This window comes from Cyrtonyx montezumae, unplaced genomic scaffold (assembly GCF_038088225.1).
Source record: "Cyrtonyx montezumae isolate F1298 unplaced genomic scaffold, pur_monq_1.0 scaffold_17, whole genome shotgun sequence".
NCBI lineage: Eukaryota > Metazoa > Chordata > Aves > Galliformes > Odontophoridae > Cyrtonyx > Cyrtonyx montezumae.
This window is the reverse complement of record NW_027071903.1, coordinates 12,126,115-12,145,653: the sequence shown is the minus strand read 5'-3', so window position 1 is coordinate 12,145,653 and position 19,539 is coordinate 12,126,115. Positions and strand designations below refer to the sequence as shown.

The following is a 19,539-nucleotide window of genomic DNA, read 5'->3' as shown; positions in this document are numbered from 1 at the left end:
ATTGCTATAATTAAATTATTTAATTAATCCTGAAGTTTTTTTTTTCTGTCATGAGCCAAATTTCTTCCTGAAGCTCCTGAGAAGTCACTGTGGAAATGGCTGTGTGTTAGTGGGTATTTGTAGAAAGTCTATTCAGCGTTTGACTTAGAGGTGGAATTGTGTTTAGTTATTCAGACTGAGAAAGTTTTGTTCTTTCTATTCTCTTCCCTGACCTTCCCCAGAGACAAAAACCCAATGAGGTCATACTATAGCCATGTCCATTGTTCTGTCTGGAAATACAGTGTAGATTTTTGATGCTGTCAGTTCAGTCTTCGTGAATGTTTTGTTTGTTTTTTTCATATGTAAATGTTTACCAGATCTAAGAAACAGCAAGTTCCTACCTAGCTCCTGTTTGCTCGTACAAGATTTCACTGTATCAGAGAAATTAGTTTCTACATTTTTCAGTGAAGCTTTTTTGCATATCTTACTATGAAAAATCAACCTTATTTTTTTATATGTATAATTATGTTGAATAAAGCAATATATTTTATTTCCCTATGTTGAGACCAAAAGGAGAAGCTGATACAAGAGAACAAAAATCTGCAGTCATGCTACCTAGAAAATAAGCAGCAACTAGATGAACTGAAAAATCGCATGAAGTATTTTACCAAGGTGAAATCTTTCTCTTTTTAAAAAATTACCAAGAAAAAGCATTGTATGTTTTGTGTGTAGTGCAAATATTTCTTGAAAGTAAAATAAATAAATAAAATTACAGTATGCAGAACGTCATGTTTAGTGAGAATGCATCTTGTTATCCTACGTATATTTCTTTAGTGTTCATTCACATCTGATACCACCTCTTCATTGAGTACTTCTCTTTCAGGAATGTGCTATTGATGTAGCAGAATTCAGTGAAGCTCTCAACCTTATAAAGGTAACTTGCAAGGAATTACTTTTTTTTTAATTAAAAATATTTTTTATAGCTGTTGGTTTACTGTTACCTGTTTCTGACACAATGCCTTGAGTTTTCATGTTGGGCTGTTTCTGCAGTAGTTCATGCTTCCTGCTTGTATATGTGCATTTGTCATTTTTCAGTTACAATGAAGCAAAAGGGAAGATTAAGATAATTGCAGGGATGAAATTTAGAGTTACCTAGACTTCTAGATTTCATTGTATAGAGTTATGTAGAATTCATAATAACATCAGAGGGGAATTAAACCAGATTCGTAAGTGTTTTCTGAAGAGCTTTGCTGTTTCTCAGTTAAATGAGCACACGATCTTATTCTTCCTGTAATGTTGATTAAAAAACATTTTCTCTTTTTAGTTCTTTAATTTTTGTGAGTGTACTCTAAGCATAAAAGCTCTGAAAACTGCTGGAGCAACCTTGTAGCTAACTAGTTAACCTCTCTATATTTACTAATACAGCTTTTTCAAAGTATTTCTGTTTTTTTCTTTCCCAAAAGTTAGTTTTATTTTTTTTATGTCGTAGTTGAAAATTAAGTGAGCAGGAAAGAAATGAGTGCTTTGTTTCCACTGTTCTGATGACTTGCATTTAATTTAAACCATATTTACTGAAATTTAGAGAATTTACTATAAGTAGGATCCTACTGCTACTTAAAAGCTAATAATAATTCTATAATAATAACGTAAGAAGTAAAGCAGGAAAAAAACAAAAATAAAACATCAGTATTAGTGATAGTAGGAATGTAGGCTTGATAATAATCTGGGTTTGGGGCATTCACTGGAGCATGGTTATCAAGCATATAAAAGGTAAATGTATTAGGTGGGTTGAGAAGAGTGATTGCTTCTAAATATCTCACACATTTGAATTGTACAACGGCTGGAAGATAACATTATCTGTCAGAATTGTATTGAGTATAGGTCCATGCCATTTTTATTTTTTGTTACCATGCATCCTTCTACCAACGTTATATTAAACTATGCACAAAAACATCTAGATATTTTGCAGAAGTTTTTTCTATTAACTTTTAAAATTTGCTCCAGGTTCAAAAGCAGCAGGAGAATGAAGACCTTATATGTTTGCAAAAAGAAGATAATGCTAACCATAAAGATTTGGAACGTGCCATGCAGGAGCTGCAATTAACACATGCGGAAACAGTGCAAGAACTTGAAAAGACAAGGAATATGTTAATTGTACAGCACAAAATTAACAAAAGTTACCAGGTACTAAACTCCACTCATAGTGGTAAATGACATGATGATAACATTTTAACATCTCTAGCACTGGAACTTGTTCCCTTGGTAAAAAATAGTCATAATTAGAGCTTCCAAATTCATCATCAAAACCGGACTGTTTTATAAAGTAACCTCACACAAATTTTGTTGATGTTGGAAGAAGTGTTCAAAAACCACAAGATCCAAATAATTTTAACTCACCCTGATTTAGAGCCCTTAAGCACTTGGTGTCATGGGATTGTCTCAGAGCTCTTATCAGGCCCACACAGGAAAAATAGTATTCATACTTAACAATGAAGCTTCCTTTTCCACAACACTCTGCTTTCAGTCTCTTGTGCTGGACGATTGCAGACGACATTCTGGTTTTCATTCAGCCCATCAAATAACGCAGTCTTTGCAAAAACTGTTAGGACTGTTGTTCTGAACAAATCACTACTCAGTTTCCCTCAATGATTATTTTAGATTTTGCTAAAATTACTAAACTAAGATTGCTGTCTTGTTGAATTAAAAATTGATATTTTTCTGTACTCTAAATTCTTTTTCAAATTTAACAGCATTGTCTCTTTTGTACCCAAAAGCATGAGCAATATCTGTGTAGATATGCTTCAATGGTCCTTTTCATGTGCAATTTTTTTTTTCAGACTGAAGTTGAAACGGTGACACAGAAGATGGAAAGTCTACAGAAAGATTATGAGTTAAAACTTGAAAAGTATGTCCATCTTCTTGATATTAGGGCTACACGCATCAGAAAACTAGAAGGTATTTTTCAATCGTATTTTCATATTGCAAATATCATATTGCAAATTGAAACACCTTTACATTCTTAAAACTAATAGAAAGATCATATCCTCCATGGCAAATTATCTATGTGCTTAAGTGTTACTTATTAGGCAAAATTCAAGAGAGTGCCTTATGCTGCAACTGTTACTAAGCACAACTAGCCAAATGTTGATTTTTAGATAAATGATATTCTTATGGTCATATTTATGGTCTGTTTGGTAATAATTTTTGTGTTACAAAAACTCTCAAAGTAATGGCGTAATATGCCTACAGAATATCTTAACATCATGTATTTGAAATTATATTTTTAAGACTTCATTATGTAGTATAAATGATAAATAGGAAGCCTGAAACAGAACAACTTATGAAGCTAAGTGTTATAACAAGATTCATATTTTGTCTCCAGTTGCATCTTCTGTACTAAAGGACTGTGTGATGATTTATGTCTTAATTCTGTAAGCACGTATTCTTTCTTTCCCCAGCAAGTAATATAATTTGTAGTTCAACCCTTCAAAAATATGCATCTCAAGTCTCTGTTAACTTTTAGCATAAAAAAACTTACTTTGATCATCATATAAGGCTTCTGCATTTTTACCTTTTTTGTTATTAATTTCTATCAGTCTGTGTCTGGTTTTATTTATACTGAAGCAACTGCATTGTGGAAGTATTCAGAGTATGTTAAAGTAACCATAGATGTATGATTTTTAACTGTGCAATTGTGTTGGGTGTTTTTTTTTTGTTTTTTTTTGGGGGGGGGGGGAGGTTGGAACACCTTTAAGAATCTAAGATTGCTAATGTAATTGAATTATACTTTTTTTCTTCTTTTTGAAAGCATGAATTATTTTATTTTTAAACAGTCGTGTTGTAGCTCTCATTTTATTTATTGCAGCCCAACTAAGAGATGTTGTCTATGGTACTAAACAGTACAAATCCAGACCAGAAATACTGCCAAGGGATCCAGTGGATGAATTTGATGAAACTCTGCATTTAGAAAGAGGAGAGAACCTTTTGGAAATTCATATCAGCAGAGTGATCTTCTCTTCTGCAGCTATGCATGCATTTGGAGACGATGAACCCACAGCTTTTTGTACTTATGCATTCTATGACTTTGAACTTCAAGCAACCCCTGTTTTGCGTGGGCATTCCCTGTCGTATGACTTTACTTCTCAGTATCTTGTGCAGGTTGATGATTGTTTCTTGCACTACATACAGAGAAACAGTGTCACACTTGAGGTTCATCGTGCATATGGTACAGATTATGAAACAGTTGCTACATGCCAGCTGGAGCTCCATGAAATCCTGGAAAAGAATGGGAAGATCTACAGCACAGCAAATTTAGTTGGTAATTAATATATGAAAAAGCATTTTGTTTGGTGTGATACAGTGATCAGTAATCTACATTTGACCAACAATTAATTAATGTATTGCTATTTCAAAAGAAAAAAAAAGAATGGTTTATAAAAAATACTAATATAAAAAATACAAGGTGGCCCTACTTAACTACAAAACAATAATTTTGATCAGGTCTTGTAATGAAATTAAATGAAGCTACATTATTTTACTCTCTCATATATGATTTATCTGATTGGTATAATATACAAGAAAAACAAAAATTTTTCTGCATTGTACAACTGTCAAGTATCAGTGTTTTATACGTGGCCCAAATGTCATAGCTATATACGCTTATCCTTTATTAATAAATAAAAGAAGAAATTACAGTGGTTATAACTAAAACTGCTAGGTCTGCTTAAGAGATAAGAGATCTGCTTGTAATACTCACAAAGCATCTAAAGGGCAGGAAAAATGTGGTTACAGTAGAAAATACTTCAAATAGTAGCATCTACCAGGGGTATTGGTTTCACTTTGGGGTGTGTTGTTTCTTTTAATTTAAATCATTGTTTTGAAATCATTTTAAGTTGGCTTGGACATGCCTTTTTTAAGAAGTACTAACATGTTTTATGCTGCTCGCTCTTCTTTTAAAAATATTTTGTCAGGTCATTAGAGGGACCTGTAGCTCTCTGCTATTGTCAGAGTGTCAAAGATCAAATCATTCCAAAGAGATATTTTTGCAAGGAATTGAAATAACTTACTGCTTTGTGGAACTTTTCTGACTACTGCCTTACAACGCTCTTCTAAGTTTTATTCTCCTAAAATAACAAAGTTGGACGGTAAATGTTTCATTTTGCAAAATGAAAAATATGTCATGTTTCAACCTTGAACTCATGCATGTAGAGTCAGAAGAGGTGTCTTGTTTGTAGTTCATCATTCATAACTTGCACATCTCATGTCACAAGCACTGCTGCAGTGCATAGTCACAAAATAAATAATGCTTAATTTGTGGGACTTCACAGCTTTTGTTTTTGACTTTGGTACTTAGCTGTTGAAAATTAACATAATCCTGTATGTATCATTTTTTAGGAATGAAAGGAAACATCCAAAATTTTGGTACTATAGAATACTGGATCAGGTTAAGAGTTCCTATGGATCAAGCCATTAGTCTTTACAAAGAGAGGTCTAAGGCTCTGGGGTATATAACATCCAGTTTTAGAGAACATGAATCAGCATCCCAGGTATGTTTGGTTTTGTATTTCGCAGTTTTGGATAAAATGTTAATTTTTATTTTCCCCATTAGAGTAGTTTTCTTTCTTTCAGAATTAAGGAAGTTAAATAAATGTTCTTAAACTGGAAAATGTCATTATCAGTTGAGTGACACCTTTTCTGTATAGGTGTGCATTACAGCTGAATTAGAGTTTTGCTGAAGATGCAAAGTCTTAACCTTCAGTTGCTTATTTTTATAGGCTCTGTCACTAGAGTATTTGAAATTGTCAAAAAAATGTAAATATTATAAATTTTCTTAACGTGTAAGAGCCACAGTTTGTAAATTAATTATTGAAAAGTACATACAAGAAGAACTACAATTAGAAAAATTGTCTTAACACAGAATAGCTTTCAAAATCTATAGTTTTAAAGTGACACTGGTTATGAATCACCCTTAACACTTCACTACTTTGCTAATAATCAAATGGCAAGTAGATCACAATATTTTAGAAGAATTAGGCAAATAATCCATTCATAAAAGGATTAACCTCTTGTCTCCTTACACTTGCAAACAAAGAGTGTTGTAGTTGAATTTATGGAACAAATCAGATATTGGCATAGAAAGTTGAGCAGTAGTTGGACTGTCATCTAGATAACTTATTTGTTCTTTTTATATATTTCTTAGTGTGCCAACGTAAGAATTCTAATTTTTTAATTCAACTTCTTTTTCATTTAAAGCAGCCGAGTCTCGGAACTGACCAAGTCAGCACTTCAACAGATGGCAATTTAAATGAACTCCACATTACAATAAAATGTTGTAACGGTCTACAGTCCCGAAAAGAACACCTTCAGCCAAATTCTTATGTTGTCTACAAGTTCTTTGATTTTGCAGACCATGATACTCCCATCATTCCTAGCAGCAGTAACCCACACATAGATGACCATATGTGTTTCCAAGTGCCAATGACTGCAGATTTAGACCGATACCTGAAATTGGAATCTTTAACATTTTATGTATTTGATGATGATGAAATGGAAGAAAGTGATTATTTAGGGAAAGCCAATGTGCCTCTTATTTCCTTAGCACATGACAGATCTATCTCAGGTAAGAATTTTATCTCTTCAAAGCTAACAAAATCCTCACTTCCTGTTTAATATATTTAAAATATCTTTAGAACATCACCTAGTTAAAATTTTGAATGTTTCAACGAATAGAGATCTACTGTCAGGCTGACCTCTTCCAGTGTTTAACTTGCTTTGTGATAAAAAGGTGTTCTTGGTTTTTTTTTTTTGGTTTTTTTTTTTCCTCATCTGGTATTCCAACTTGTCTATTGGCTCTCCTCTTCCTGCTCTACAGCTATGGTTTCATCTTTTTTGCATTCTCCAAATTGTGGCTGCAGACAGCAATAAGATGCTTCAACTTAGAGCTGCTTTTTCTAATGCTCAAGCAAATCCACTTCTTTCAGACACTTTTATGTCATGTGCTCCATCTCCCTGAATTTCTTGGTAGTCCTCCAATGGACTTAACTCAAGTGTGTCATGTCTGTCTTGTGCAGGAAAGGCCACAATATTCCAGGTGCCACCTCATGGGTGTCAAATAAAGTAAGAAACTCCTCTTGACCTGCTGACTGCATTCTGGCTGATGGAAACTGGAGTGCTGTTGGCCTTCTTATCTGCAAAAATGTAGCCTTACTGGCTCATATTATGTTTCTCAAGACAGGAACAGGTGTTTTTTTTTTTTTCAGCAAGGAAGGCTGCTTGTAGATTATCAAACCACAGCCTGTACTGCTAATTGAGGGTGCTCTGGGACAGATGCAGGACTTTGCATTTGCTGTTGTTGAATTTTGTGACCTTCCTCTCAGCCCTTTTTTTCTTTCTGTGTGAAAGCAGCTCTGCTTTCAGGGAATGAACTGCTCACCCACAAATTAATATCATTTACAAATTTGCTGGGGTATATATAATACAAAATCTACTTAATGATTATTTAATTACCAACTATAAGACATTTATGGAATCATTTATTGAAAATTTTACAATATGATTACTGTAAAATGGAATTTATAATTACCATCACAGAAAGGTATAATAGGTGAAAAATTCCAAGTGAAATTAATGTTCTTCTTTGATAAACATTTAGCAAGATATCGATTTTTAAAATAATTTATTTATTTAACAAAAATAAGTATTAGTAAAAAATGAGCATGTATAAGCTAGAAATTTTGAACCATGTTAGTAAAAATTACTTATCTTGTATTAGGTTACCTAAGAAACCACTACCTGAAGGGGTGTTGTGGTGAGGAGGGGGTCAGCTTCTTCTCCCAGATAACTAATGACAAGACGAGAGGGAATGGCCACAAGTTGTGCCAGGGAAGATTTAGATTAGATTTGAGGAAAATTTTTTTCTCTGAAGGAGTGGTCAGGCACTGGAATGGCCTGCCTATGGAGGTGGTTGAGGCACCATCCCTAGCGCTGTTCAAGAAGCGTTTAGATGAGGTGCTGAGGGATTTGATTTAGTAGTTGGGTAGGGATGGTGATAGGAGGATGGTTGGACTAGATGATCTTGTAGGTCCTTTCCAACCTAATGTATCTATGAATAAGAACCTACAAGACATTTTGAAAGAATATAGTAGTCCTGTTCATTCTTAATCCTGTATCTTTGAGCATCTTCAATATTGCATTGGGTATATTTGAATCTTCTGAACACAATATTTTGGCTTTATTCCAATTATGAAATACTTTCTAAAATGAGTACTGCTAAAACTATTTTATGCATGAATAAAGTCTTGCTTTGCTCTTGAATTTACTGTATGCTATCTATTTAGATGAAATTACCTTTTGTTTTCAGGTACTTTTGAACTAACAGATTCTGAAAGAAAGGTTACTGGTGCTATCACAGTTGAGTTAAAATGGAAGTTTACCTACCTGCCACCAAGTAGAGCCACAGTGGCTGCAGACTTGGAGAATTACATTCAAAATGAGAAATCAATGGCAACTAAATTACTTTCAGAGCAAGAAATGCAACCTCCAGCCCTCTCTCCTCCTTTTAGTTCATCAGTGACAGTAAGTAATTTAACAAACTTGCAGAAGATAAGAGATATAAAAGACCTACTACAGCAGGCCATTTAGTTCTTCCCTGATGTCCAGGACTTGTCCTTACTGTAAAACAAATGCTTTGTGTAACCTCTGTCTTGGACTTCCCTTTGGAAGTGAAATCTTTCTTGTATCCAAAACTTTCTAAAGATAAGCAATAACAACTCATTCTGTCAGATATATGACAATGTTTAGCTTAGTCCTGCAATAGTTTCTCACATGGAACTCGCTTTGCGTTCCATGGATGTTCTGTAGAGTGTTACACCCATTTGTGGCTTAATTCTGCAAGAGATATAAGTTTTTTGGGGAATTTATTCAAATAAAAACTGCACCATCTCACCTATTTAGAATTGAAGTCAGTATCATTTCATTTGGCTACAAGAAAAAATCAAGGTCCCTCAAAATTCACTCTAAAATGATATGCCAAAATAATATGCCAATAAATTGACTACACCTTTATTTTTATGTTATAGGTACCTGTACCCAAACCAAGGCTCCGTGCAGCTCAAGCAGACAAGAAAGTGTCATTTCTGGATGCCAGTTCAATACAGATGACAGTAAGATTAAAGTACTTTGTGCATAATAAAGCAAGGAGACCTTCTTAGGCCTCAGTGTGGACAAGTTGTAGACCTAGTAATTGGTTACAGTGAATGACAATGTAGTACTGCATAGAGGTGGGAAAACAATATAGGGATATCTTTTATGTCAACCTCAAAATTGCTTACTGTCTTCCATGGCTTTTGAGCTTCCATTTTCAAGGGTTTAGGGTAGATTCCCACTGGACTGATTTACAGTCTCTGCACCTTTTCACAGCTCTCGAGATTGTTAAAGTGACTTTGATTAGTTAACCACTCACACAAACATAAATGACTACAGAAATTAAATTGATTGAAACCAGTCTGAAGTGTTCAGCCAATAGATTATGCAATTTGAGACTGTTCATGGTAACTTCTGCATAATAAGTTTTGTCAGCTGCAATTACACATCTATGAAAACAATTATATTTCAAGACATGGGAGAAACTGTCATATGTACATCCTTCCATACTCTAAGAGGCTCTGCATGGAAGTAACTCAAACTCATTTGCTAGATGGTTTAAATGCTTATTTGATTTTAAGCTGGACACAGAGAATAGATTGCATTAATCAAATCCTGTAATTCCTGGCAGGATCCCTAACATCTAATGATAAAAGATTGACTGTTGTTAATATTACATTGAAATTTACTAATGCATTCTTAAAAATTAGCTGTGATTTTTTTTTCTATTTGTTAATACCTTGATTGATTTTATTTTTGATGTGTAACATCCATCTTCAAATCGCAGTTCTTTCTGCTATTATCCCAGTTACTCTGACTAGAACTTCATTCTGAGCTTTACATCACAGACTGGAAATACGAGTGAAACCAAATATGAGAGAAATCATATCTTTTTAAAGCTAACTGTAATGACAGATGTATAGTTGCAGGTGAATGCCCTGTTACTGGAGACATTAAAGGTCAGGCTAGGCAACCTGATCCTTCTGTAGATGTCCCTGATTGTTCCAGGGGAGTTGGAGTAGATGACCTTTAAAGGGTTCCTTCCAACTGAAATGATTCTATGATCTTATGGTTAAAACAGGACAGAAGTTATCTGCTTCATTTTCTGAATAGCACATAATCTGTTTCTTGGAGATCAATGTGGCACATGCTAAAGCAAATAATTTTGGGCAAAAAGGTTTACTAAAAATTGGATTAATTGTTTGTCTCATGTTAAAGTCCCAAACCATTTGTAAGACTTCACCATCATGGAAGCTATAGCAGAGGGTAGAAACAGTAATACTAATGCAGAGAGGCAAAGGAGGATGTAATTTCTTGTCTCAATATTTCTCCATCAGTAAATTCATACCTCCATTTTTTTGTTAATTGTATAGTGTGTATTAAAGACTTCCCCTTATTTTATCCATACATAGGGTGCTGTTGAAAGTGAAATGGAACTTACAAATAAAATCAAGGCTTCATCAGGTCCAACTGCTTTGGAGGTATGATGTTATTCAATTTTTGCAGTTCTTTCTAGTCTGTTGTCTTTGAATTCCATGTGTACATTATCACTTCAGTCGTACATTAAACACTGTGCTATCGTTAAGGAATATCTCTTAAGTCAGAAATTTGAAATAGGGGATGAAAAAAGTAGTTCCTTTTTATGACTTCCTTTTTTGGTCATCAGAAAGATAGGCATATCTACTCATTTCTTTCTATGTCTGCATAAAGCTTTTGTCTTAGCTCTGAAAGTTATCATCATATAATGGGGTGGGAAATGAAGAAGGAATGCGATGACTTTGGAATATTGCTGAATACGTAGCATTCTAAGAAGTGAAGTGCTAAATACAGTTGTCCAATTGATTGCGAAAGAGTATTCTACTCTGAAAGAGTGTTGGCAAGCTTTTGGTTCCAGTGATGTAACAGAATGGTTTTTCACAGTCTCTCCTTTGTTAGAGAATTGTCTTACTTCTGTATCATTTATTTACTGTACATGAAACCTTTTCATTGCTTCTTATACTGCCTAAAAAATACAGTTGTTTAAAAGGCATATACGGATATAGTGAATGTGAGTCACAATTCTTTGTGTTTTAAACCTTCATAACTTACAGGATATGTTTTATGAGATTATCTGTTCTTATATTGCATGTGATATATGAGGTTAAACAAGGAAGGCTAGCAGATGATAAGGTGACGGAGACTGCTAAAGAAATTCAACAAGAGAAGGAAGACCTCTCATATTTATCTGAAGGGCAGCTGACTGACCAAAGCTCAGTTACCTCTGGAGATGAGACAGAAATAACTGAAGAGCTGGAACCAAAAGGTAGAATTTATTCTTCATGAATAAGTAGCTGTATTTTCTTAATAAATCCATCTTTCTTTTTCTTTTTTTTTTCCCCTCTCATTTCTTACTAGCAGTGGGAGCTCATTATGAGAAGCTTCATGACAGAAATGATATTCTGGTGTACTTTTTAGCTGAAGATGGGTGGTGGATATGGTAGCATTATTTTCATCTCAAATGGAAACTGTATTGTAATTTAATGCAAAAATCTGGTGTCTGACCTAGATTCATAAAAAATTAAAAGAAAGCTGACTTCTATTTTGAATGTCTTCATATTCTGCCTTAAAACTACATTGTTATAAAGACTGTTTTAATGAATGTGCTCCTTTTGTCTGCAGCTAACATCCAGTGCTGATATTGGAAATCCTTTCAGACAGTGAAAGGATAGTGTGTCTTATCACAACTGTGACATAAAGTTGTTAAGAAGCAGATTTATTTCAAGATTCTAACAGCTAGGTCACCATGCCACCTTCAAGCTAAACTGTTTGTTAGCAAAATAAACCATACTTAAATTAGGAACACAAACAGGATGTTAAAATTTTATGTTATACTTTACAGCTTCTGTGTTAAAGTTCATTAGTAAAATAGGAAATCATGATGTTGTATCTCTGCTGCATTTTTTAAGTAATTTGATCAAGAAAGGAAAAGCCTGAATGCTCTGGAAAATAATCCACCTGCATTACAGAACTATTATGAAAAAGAGTAATTCTTTGGATGTGCCTGGTATTAAAGCTAATCAGAGGAAATCTGCAAATTCAGGCCATATTGTCTATAAAGCTAACTGATATTCATACTTAAGTTTCTCACAGGACCTGTATCATTGCACTTAACAACTTTATTCTTGGAAATGCTCATACATTTTAGCAAATAAGTTGTTGTTTATTCCTCTTAGATCACTTAAGTTGTTGATTTGCCATGTCTATCTTCCATAAGGAAGAGGTTTACTTGACACTACTGCACAATGTTTATTAGGAATAGCTAATATATCACTATCGTGTTTCCTAGCAAATCTCAGATGCATTACAGACACAGTGTTTTTTAAGTACTTTCTTTTTTTCAGCAGATCAAGATGATAGATGCACAAATGATTCCATAGAATCAATAATAACTGACAGCGATGACTGTATTGTTGCCGGTCCAATATCCAAGAATATTAAACAGGTCAGTTGGAGTGTTTTATAGCAATTATTTTGCTAAGTCTAAGGAAAAAAAATAAAAAGCCTGACTATATTCAGTGCAAGTATGGCCTCACCTTGAATACTGTGTACAGGGCTGGGTTCCATAGCATATAAATGATGTTAAGTTACTTAAAAGCATCCAGAGGACAACCAGGTTGGTTAAATGGTTGGGAAGGCACATGGTGTGAGGAGTGGCCCATGTGGGTTGTCTGGAGGAAACAATGCTTACAGGTCATCTCATTGCTGTCTTCAATCTCCTGAGGATTGGAAGTAGAGAGAAAGGTGCTGGTCTCTGCTCCCTGCTGACCAGTGCAAGACTTGTGGGAATGACAGAAAGCTGCTCCAGTGAGGTTTACTGTTAGGGTGGTCAAACACATCTGTGAGGGGTGGCTGATTTCTCACAGCTGTCAGTGTCTAAGAGGCATTTGGCTAATACCCTCGTTAATATTCTTTAATTTTCATTTAGCCCTGATGTAGGCAGGCAGTTTAACTTAGATGGCCTTGGAAGGTCTCGTCCAGCTTAACTGTTCTGTTCTATGACATGACATGATTTGTTCTCTGTGTTCCTGAACATTCTGGTTCCTTTAAGGTTCCTGTAACACTCTCTTTGTTCTTCTTTAGCAACTTTATTTGTTGACATTGTTACCAGTGTTGTAACATGATTTTTGCTGCCAGGAAAACCTTGGTTCCCATGACTAAGATTCCTATGTATTGTCCTTCCCTGTGCTGAGTCAACCAAAAACAAACTGTAGAAAATTAGAAGATGTTAATAATTACCGGTATCTTTCTATGTCACATTTGCTATGACCAACAAAATGTTGGAACTACAGATTTCTAATTAGCTTAAATCTGAGATCAAATTTTAATTATGACAGAATCTCCCTATTCATATTATAATATGAACGTCTGAAGATCTTTATTTTATGGTTCAGTCCTACCTCTTGTCTGTCTTTCACTATTAGGAAAACGTGCTTTTCCCTTCTTCTGGTGCTCTCAGAGAAAAGAGAGAAAAACTTAATTTGGCTGTAGTAAATCTACTGATTCATCTCAGTATGCTGGTTTGTTTAAATGTTGTTAAAATTGCATAAGCTTGAAGCTGTTAATAATATAGAAACCTTACATACTTTACAATGCAGCCAAATAGATTTCTTCAACTTCACAATAACTTAAGATCTAAAGATTCATTTTCAGAATTTGTGCATGTACAGTATCATTTCAGTATCGTTCACTTTTTGTACTCTTTATTATTTGTGGGCATGTAAATTAGTAGAATCATTTTGGCTTGTCCTTAAAACCTGCAATTAATGAGCGTAGTGTCACATATATGAAATATAACAGCATAATACTAGTGTGGAAAATTTTCTTTGAACAGTATTTCAGTAGAGTAGTTCTTTATGAGACCATTTAGGTATACTAAATGTATACATACATATTTTAATGTATGTAATGTTAACTGAACAATCTTGAAAAGCAGAAATCTAGCACTTGAAATTGATTGTAGTACTTCTGTTAGTTATGACTTCTCTGGTCTGTCTTGTCTTCTTTTAAAGGAGAAAGGATATACCATACAATTATATCCTGTCAGCCTAGATGTAGTTTTACTTTTATTTGTTATTGAAGTAAAGGCTGTGGGAAATCTTGCCAAGTATATAGCAGTGTAGGGCAACGCTTCCTATCTTGCACTTTTTTTTTTCCGTTGTAGAAGGGTTTAGAAATGGTAAATGCTTACATAAGCTGAAGAGAGATACAGAATGTATTTTTGAAAATGAAACATTCTAAAAAAAAGCTGTATAAACATTGCATTTCCATCTGTAACTTGGGGAACTAAAACAACTGCTACTCATCACTACCAAGCCAAGCAGTAATGGGGTTGATCTATACATCCCTTATACATCCTATATTTTATGTTATCTAAAACATGTAAAAACGTTTCTGAGAGTAAACTGAGTTCAAGTTTGTTAGTTTCCCTCTCCCTTTGTAGATCTATTCTTCAGGTAACAAAGTGCATGTTCAAGAAGAGTGGATAGTAAAATTAAAGCTGTAGGCTAAGAAGGCAACATGTGTGATACAAATTGGATTTTAAAATTAGGCATCAATGTATTTGAAATTTTTAGTTTACCAAGTACGGCACGTGAAAGTCGATATTGAATTCATACTTTTTCAAAAGATTAAAAACCAGTGCCTTTTATCTTGTGAGATAAGTACCCTGCTGGTAATCAAACAGTGTAAATAAGTCTTGTGATTTTTAGTGATTGTTATGCTAATTATCGTATGGATCTGAGTTGTATGCCAAACTGTTTAAGCTACTTAAGATCATACTGTTTCTTTTTTGCATGTTGCAAATTAGACAGTTCATGGTTATTCCTCAGATATGTTGATCATAAAGGAAATCTAACAGATTTTCCACTACTTAGCTATACCACTTCCTTCTTTCTCTTTTCTTCTTGTCTATGATGTATAATTAATCATAGATTACTTCATTTTGTTTCATTTCATTTACAACATTTATGAGCTTCACTTTGTCGGTATGAAATGCTTGTCCCCTTCTTTCCTTTCCAAAGTGGTGTAATTAGTGTTAGCATCTTTTCTAACAGGCTACATAAAGTTTAGTGGCTGGATTAAATCAAGTCATTAACATAATGTGCTATACAATTTGCCCCTATCTCTTTTCGTTTCCAGCACATCAAAGTGCCAGAGAGTGCCAGTGTAATTGGGCCTTGCTAGCTTGTCAGGTTCAGTCAGGCTGATGGCTGCTGCTTTTACTAAAAAGCTTCCAGGCATGATAATTAATAGAGAAAAGAAGTCTGAGAAATGTAAAAGTTTGGACAGTTCTCTATGAATATTTCATACATTTGAATAATCAGAAGTTAACATTATCAATTTGATGTATAATACGTTGATTAAAAGCCTTGTTTCAGATCCTCAAAATAGACATCAAAACTGGAAATTTGCATTTTCTGTGGCATGGTCTTTATATTAAAAAAACCTCTTTTCTCATTCATTTCTCCTCCCTTTCAGCCCTATGTCTCCACTTAATCTGTATAGGAGATAACATGGTTACCGCAATATAATTTACTGCTGTCAGCCTCCAAGTTTTCTTAAAATATGCCCATAAGGCAGTTACTGGCAAAACCAATTCATTTGGTGGTGGTCCCACGTTTTTTCTTTAGGTGTGTTTACATCTCCCAATTTCACTGCATATACTGAGAGTGCATTATCTTGCACTCAGAGAGGTTGTGAAAGACAGAAACTGTTTTTCTTTGTCTCAAAGTTTGCTTCGTAAGGCCTTTTCTGGTGACAAGACTCTGACCCATAACTGCCGGTTATCTGGATGGGTGTTATGGTGCCTCATTGTCTCTGCTTATGGTTGTAAAGATAAGCAGAAATAGGTGCAAATAGTCTTTTCCGTGGGGGTACGGCTTGGAGAAGCTGACCACCACAAAGACAATGCTCCTGCATGGCAATGAAGGCGACATCCCCTGCTGGCTTATCTGTTGGGCCAGACATGTCACACAAATAAACTCCTGGAAATGGGGGATAAAAGGCCTTCACTGAACTAAAGATTTTGGAGAAGAACTCCCAAAGAAAAAATCTTTGAGGAGAACTCCCGAAGAGACTTAGGACGGACTGTGAGGCCTGCTTGCTGCCATCTCCCATCCTCTGCGGTGACCAGACAAGTTCCTGAGATGAAGTAAACCTACTACGAACCTCGCTGGATCCACGGTGGTGATTATATCTCTCTTGCTTTCTGCCAAGTCTCCTTGCTTTTCATCTCTTTTCTGTCGCCCACCTTCCCTTCCCCATATCCCTAAGCAACTAGTATTTGTAATAAACTGGTTGGGCTAACATTTGACCCGTTGTGTCTTAATCTCGCCATCGGGTATACATATACATATAAAGAACCTCGTCTCCCTCCTTTATATTGGAGCGTGACAGAGGTTTATTGAAAACTGTCATTGTGGGTTCATTTTAGATCCCTGGGTTTTATTTAGACATTGAAGTGTCTCTTAAACTCTATTAAAAGGCATCAGCAATTGATTGTGATTCATCTGTGCAATGAAATGGTTGTGAAAAGTTGGGAATATTCATGCATAGAAAAGATATAAATGCTTTTCATTATGCCTTTTTTTGTACAGTTAAATATTGCACTTCCTCCTATGAAATATCTGCATTCGCTGAAGAAAAAGTGATTTGGGCATCGTTTGCAATTTTAAACTTTGTATTCCTCTGTTCATCTTTTAAACCTATTTTCTGCGGGAGTTCAGCTCCTTCAGTATGCCTTTATGGACATTTCTGATACCCAGTGCTTTTCTTTAAATTCACTTTAGGCCAGCTTTAGATCTAAAATTTTAGGGTTTCAGTATTACCTGTGTAATTGTGTTGGTATGGTTCTATCTACTTTGTCAAAAATACTCATTCCTTAGTATTCTGTTAGTCTCAACTAGGTCTAACATTAGCTGATCTGTGCTTTTGCTTTTAAGAAATTGGAAAAGAAAACTACACCAGCTTATTTATTGAAACAGAAAATAGAACTCATGAAACAGAATGGGTTATTTATTGCAGCATTATAGTCACTGTTTTCAAAGGGAAATGATAGGTCTGAAATTAAAAGTCAGCATTTGCTGCTCTCCATTTTTAAGATCACTCTTGGCTGTAGTATGGTCCCTACTGTATTATGGTCACTGTTAGTCAGGAACTAAAATGAAGAGAGAAAGAATCCAGGAAGAAACTAAGGTGGTTTTTGCTGATAAAGCTTGAGACTAACCTTGTTTGAGTAGATACTGAAATGATGACTTCACCAACTTCATGTACTTGACAAAGGCATTCAAAGTGATGCTTAGAAATGTGTACAAGCCGTTGCTATTGATGGTATTATTCCTCCCTTTTCTCTCGTTTTTTCCAACTCCCTGTCAAAAACACCAGATTTTAAAATGATTCAAAACCACAGAATTCTTAGTCATTAGGTAACGTGTTGTATGTAACACTTAAAACTAGTAAGAATGACACAGAATGCTAAATTAAGTCAAAATAATTAAGGCTTACTGTATAAGGCCACGGGAGAAATCATCAGCAGGAGTCCTTCCTAACCTAGATGGTACTATTTGCTGAGGTACAAACAAAAAAAAACAAAACTGGAAGTGTAGAATGCATAGCATGGTGTTTGAAACTAAATTTGAGTTTTCATTTCATTTGCACTACTTTACCAAGAATTATTTTTCACACCACGGGTAATATTAGGGAGAATCATTACTTTTTGGCATCTATGTTGTCCTCATACAGTGAGATAATGGGAGATTGGGAATCACTATCAAATATTATAAAGTAAGTCTCTAAATATAACTTTATTTAAAATGTGCCATCTGATATATTTTGTCACTAAAACTTCTCTCAGCAAATGAAAATATTATACTGATAATTTTCCTGGCTTTTTTCCTAAACAGGTTTTATTTGAAATAGATTTTTTTTTTTTGTAAATATGATTTATTATTGAAATCAAACTAAAGTCTATGATCCACATAAAGAGAAAGAACATGCTCTACATAAAGACTGTATAAAAGCCAGAATCCTGTCATGTTTGTTTTGTACGTTTTTCTTTTTACATAATATTGCTACTTTTTGTTTTATCTTATTTCTCTAGTTTAAATGTTGATGAGTATGAACACAGCTGAACTGTTCAGAATAAGAGCTCTTTTTATTCACTATTTTTGTCTTTTATGCTTAGTTACCTAAGGATCATGCTTGCTTCATAAATTAACTGTATTTTTAAGCTTTTACAAAGCCTTAGAATTACATAGTTTTGTGACTAGGTTCTACTAATGTGTAGGTTACTGACTTTGAGGTTTGATCCGGTGGGTATTTGGTACTCAGTTATCTGGTAGCATAAGGTTCGAGTATTTAAACACTGAAGGAAAAAAAAAAGGATGCATCTTGGAGAAAGTCTGTAGTAGACAGGTGTAGCTTGGTACAGGACTGTAACTGTACTGCTTTCATAGTCTTCTCAATATCTTGGGGAGAAAATAAAATACAGAGTTAAGGAAGTTCTTATCAACTAAAGAACTCCAGATATATTTGCTCTTTTGTATTTATTATTACCTGGAAATAGTTCATCTGTAAAAGCTATTAATTGAGACTGTACTACTGGCAAGTTGCAATAAGTCTTAAAAAAAAAAAAAAAACTTCAGGAGCAACATTGAGCAGTTTATTCTTGAGAGAAGCTTAGGGAAGCAAGCTACGTGAAGACAATAAAGCCAAATTGTTATTCAATTGATGAGAACTTGTATTATGCATTAAGTACAAATATGAATAAGTTCAGATGTATAGTTAGGATTGTGGAGGAAGAGTTTTAGGTCCATCAATACCATAGTATTTTCTAAAATATTTGATATCTTATAATAAAGTGGACTATTTATTTTCTGAAACAAATACAATGTATTGATGGGTGTGTTACAGACTCACATAGGAGAAGGCACTACTTAAGCACAGTCTCAAGCTGTAGAAAGCAATTCATGACTTTAGAAATATTGAGGCTGTGTTCCTGCTCTGAAACTGATGACTTTGTGCGCTTGATTTAAAAAAAAAAAAAAAAAAAAAAAAAAGTGATACTCAAATAAGCAAACAGTAGAAACCATTTGTGAGGATGTTTGTTTTGTGTATTCCTGGTCCCAGAAAGAGTTGATTGGGTTGCATGGAACCGTAACTCCTGTGGTAACTTTGTAGTGCTATGTTCTCCTAGCACATGACAAAGACCAGTGATCCTATGGGAATATTGTGTGTGCCTTCTCCACAGCAAGTCTGAGTCTAAAACATATATTAAAGAACAGGGGACAAAGAGGTTTCTCTATGATCAAAAGAGTCTGAAGTGGATGCACTTCTGTAATCCCATCCATGAACAGGGAGTGTTGCTGTACCCTTCTTTCTTTC

The 19,539-nt window shown here is 34.6% G+C and overlaps 1 protein-coding gene across 1 annotated transcript in view; it reads left to right on the top strand.

The window, feature by feature from the left end:
• Positions 1-19,539, top strand: part of RPGRIP1L (RPGRIP1 like) — a 59,401-nt gene that overhangs the window by 21,710 nt on the left and 18,152 nt on the right. Inside the window, exons 10-20 of the mRNA XM_065733268.1 lie at positions 545-651; positions 1,984-2,163; positions 2,817-2,934; positions 3,845-4,297; positions 5,374-5,525; positions 6,235-6,598; positions 8,339-8,553; positions 9,057-9,140; positions 10,533-10,601; positions 11,260-11,422; positions 12,504-12,601. Of these exons, the coding sequence (XP_065589340.1) occupies positions 545-651; positions 1,984-2,163; positions 2,817-2,934; positions 3,845-4,297; positions 5,374-5,525; positions 6,235-6,598; positions 8,339-8,553; positions 9,057-9,140; positions 10,533-10,601; positions 11,260-11,422; positions 12,504-12,601 (2,003 nt within the window). The remainder of the gene's footprint in view (positions 1-544; positions 652-1,983; positions 2,164-2,816; positions 2,935-3,844; positions 4,298-5,373; positions 5,526-6,234; positions 6,599-8,338; positions 8,554-9,056; positions 9,141-10,532; positions 10,602-11,259; positions 11,423-12,503; positions 12,602-19,539) is intronic.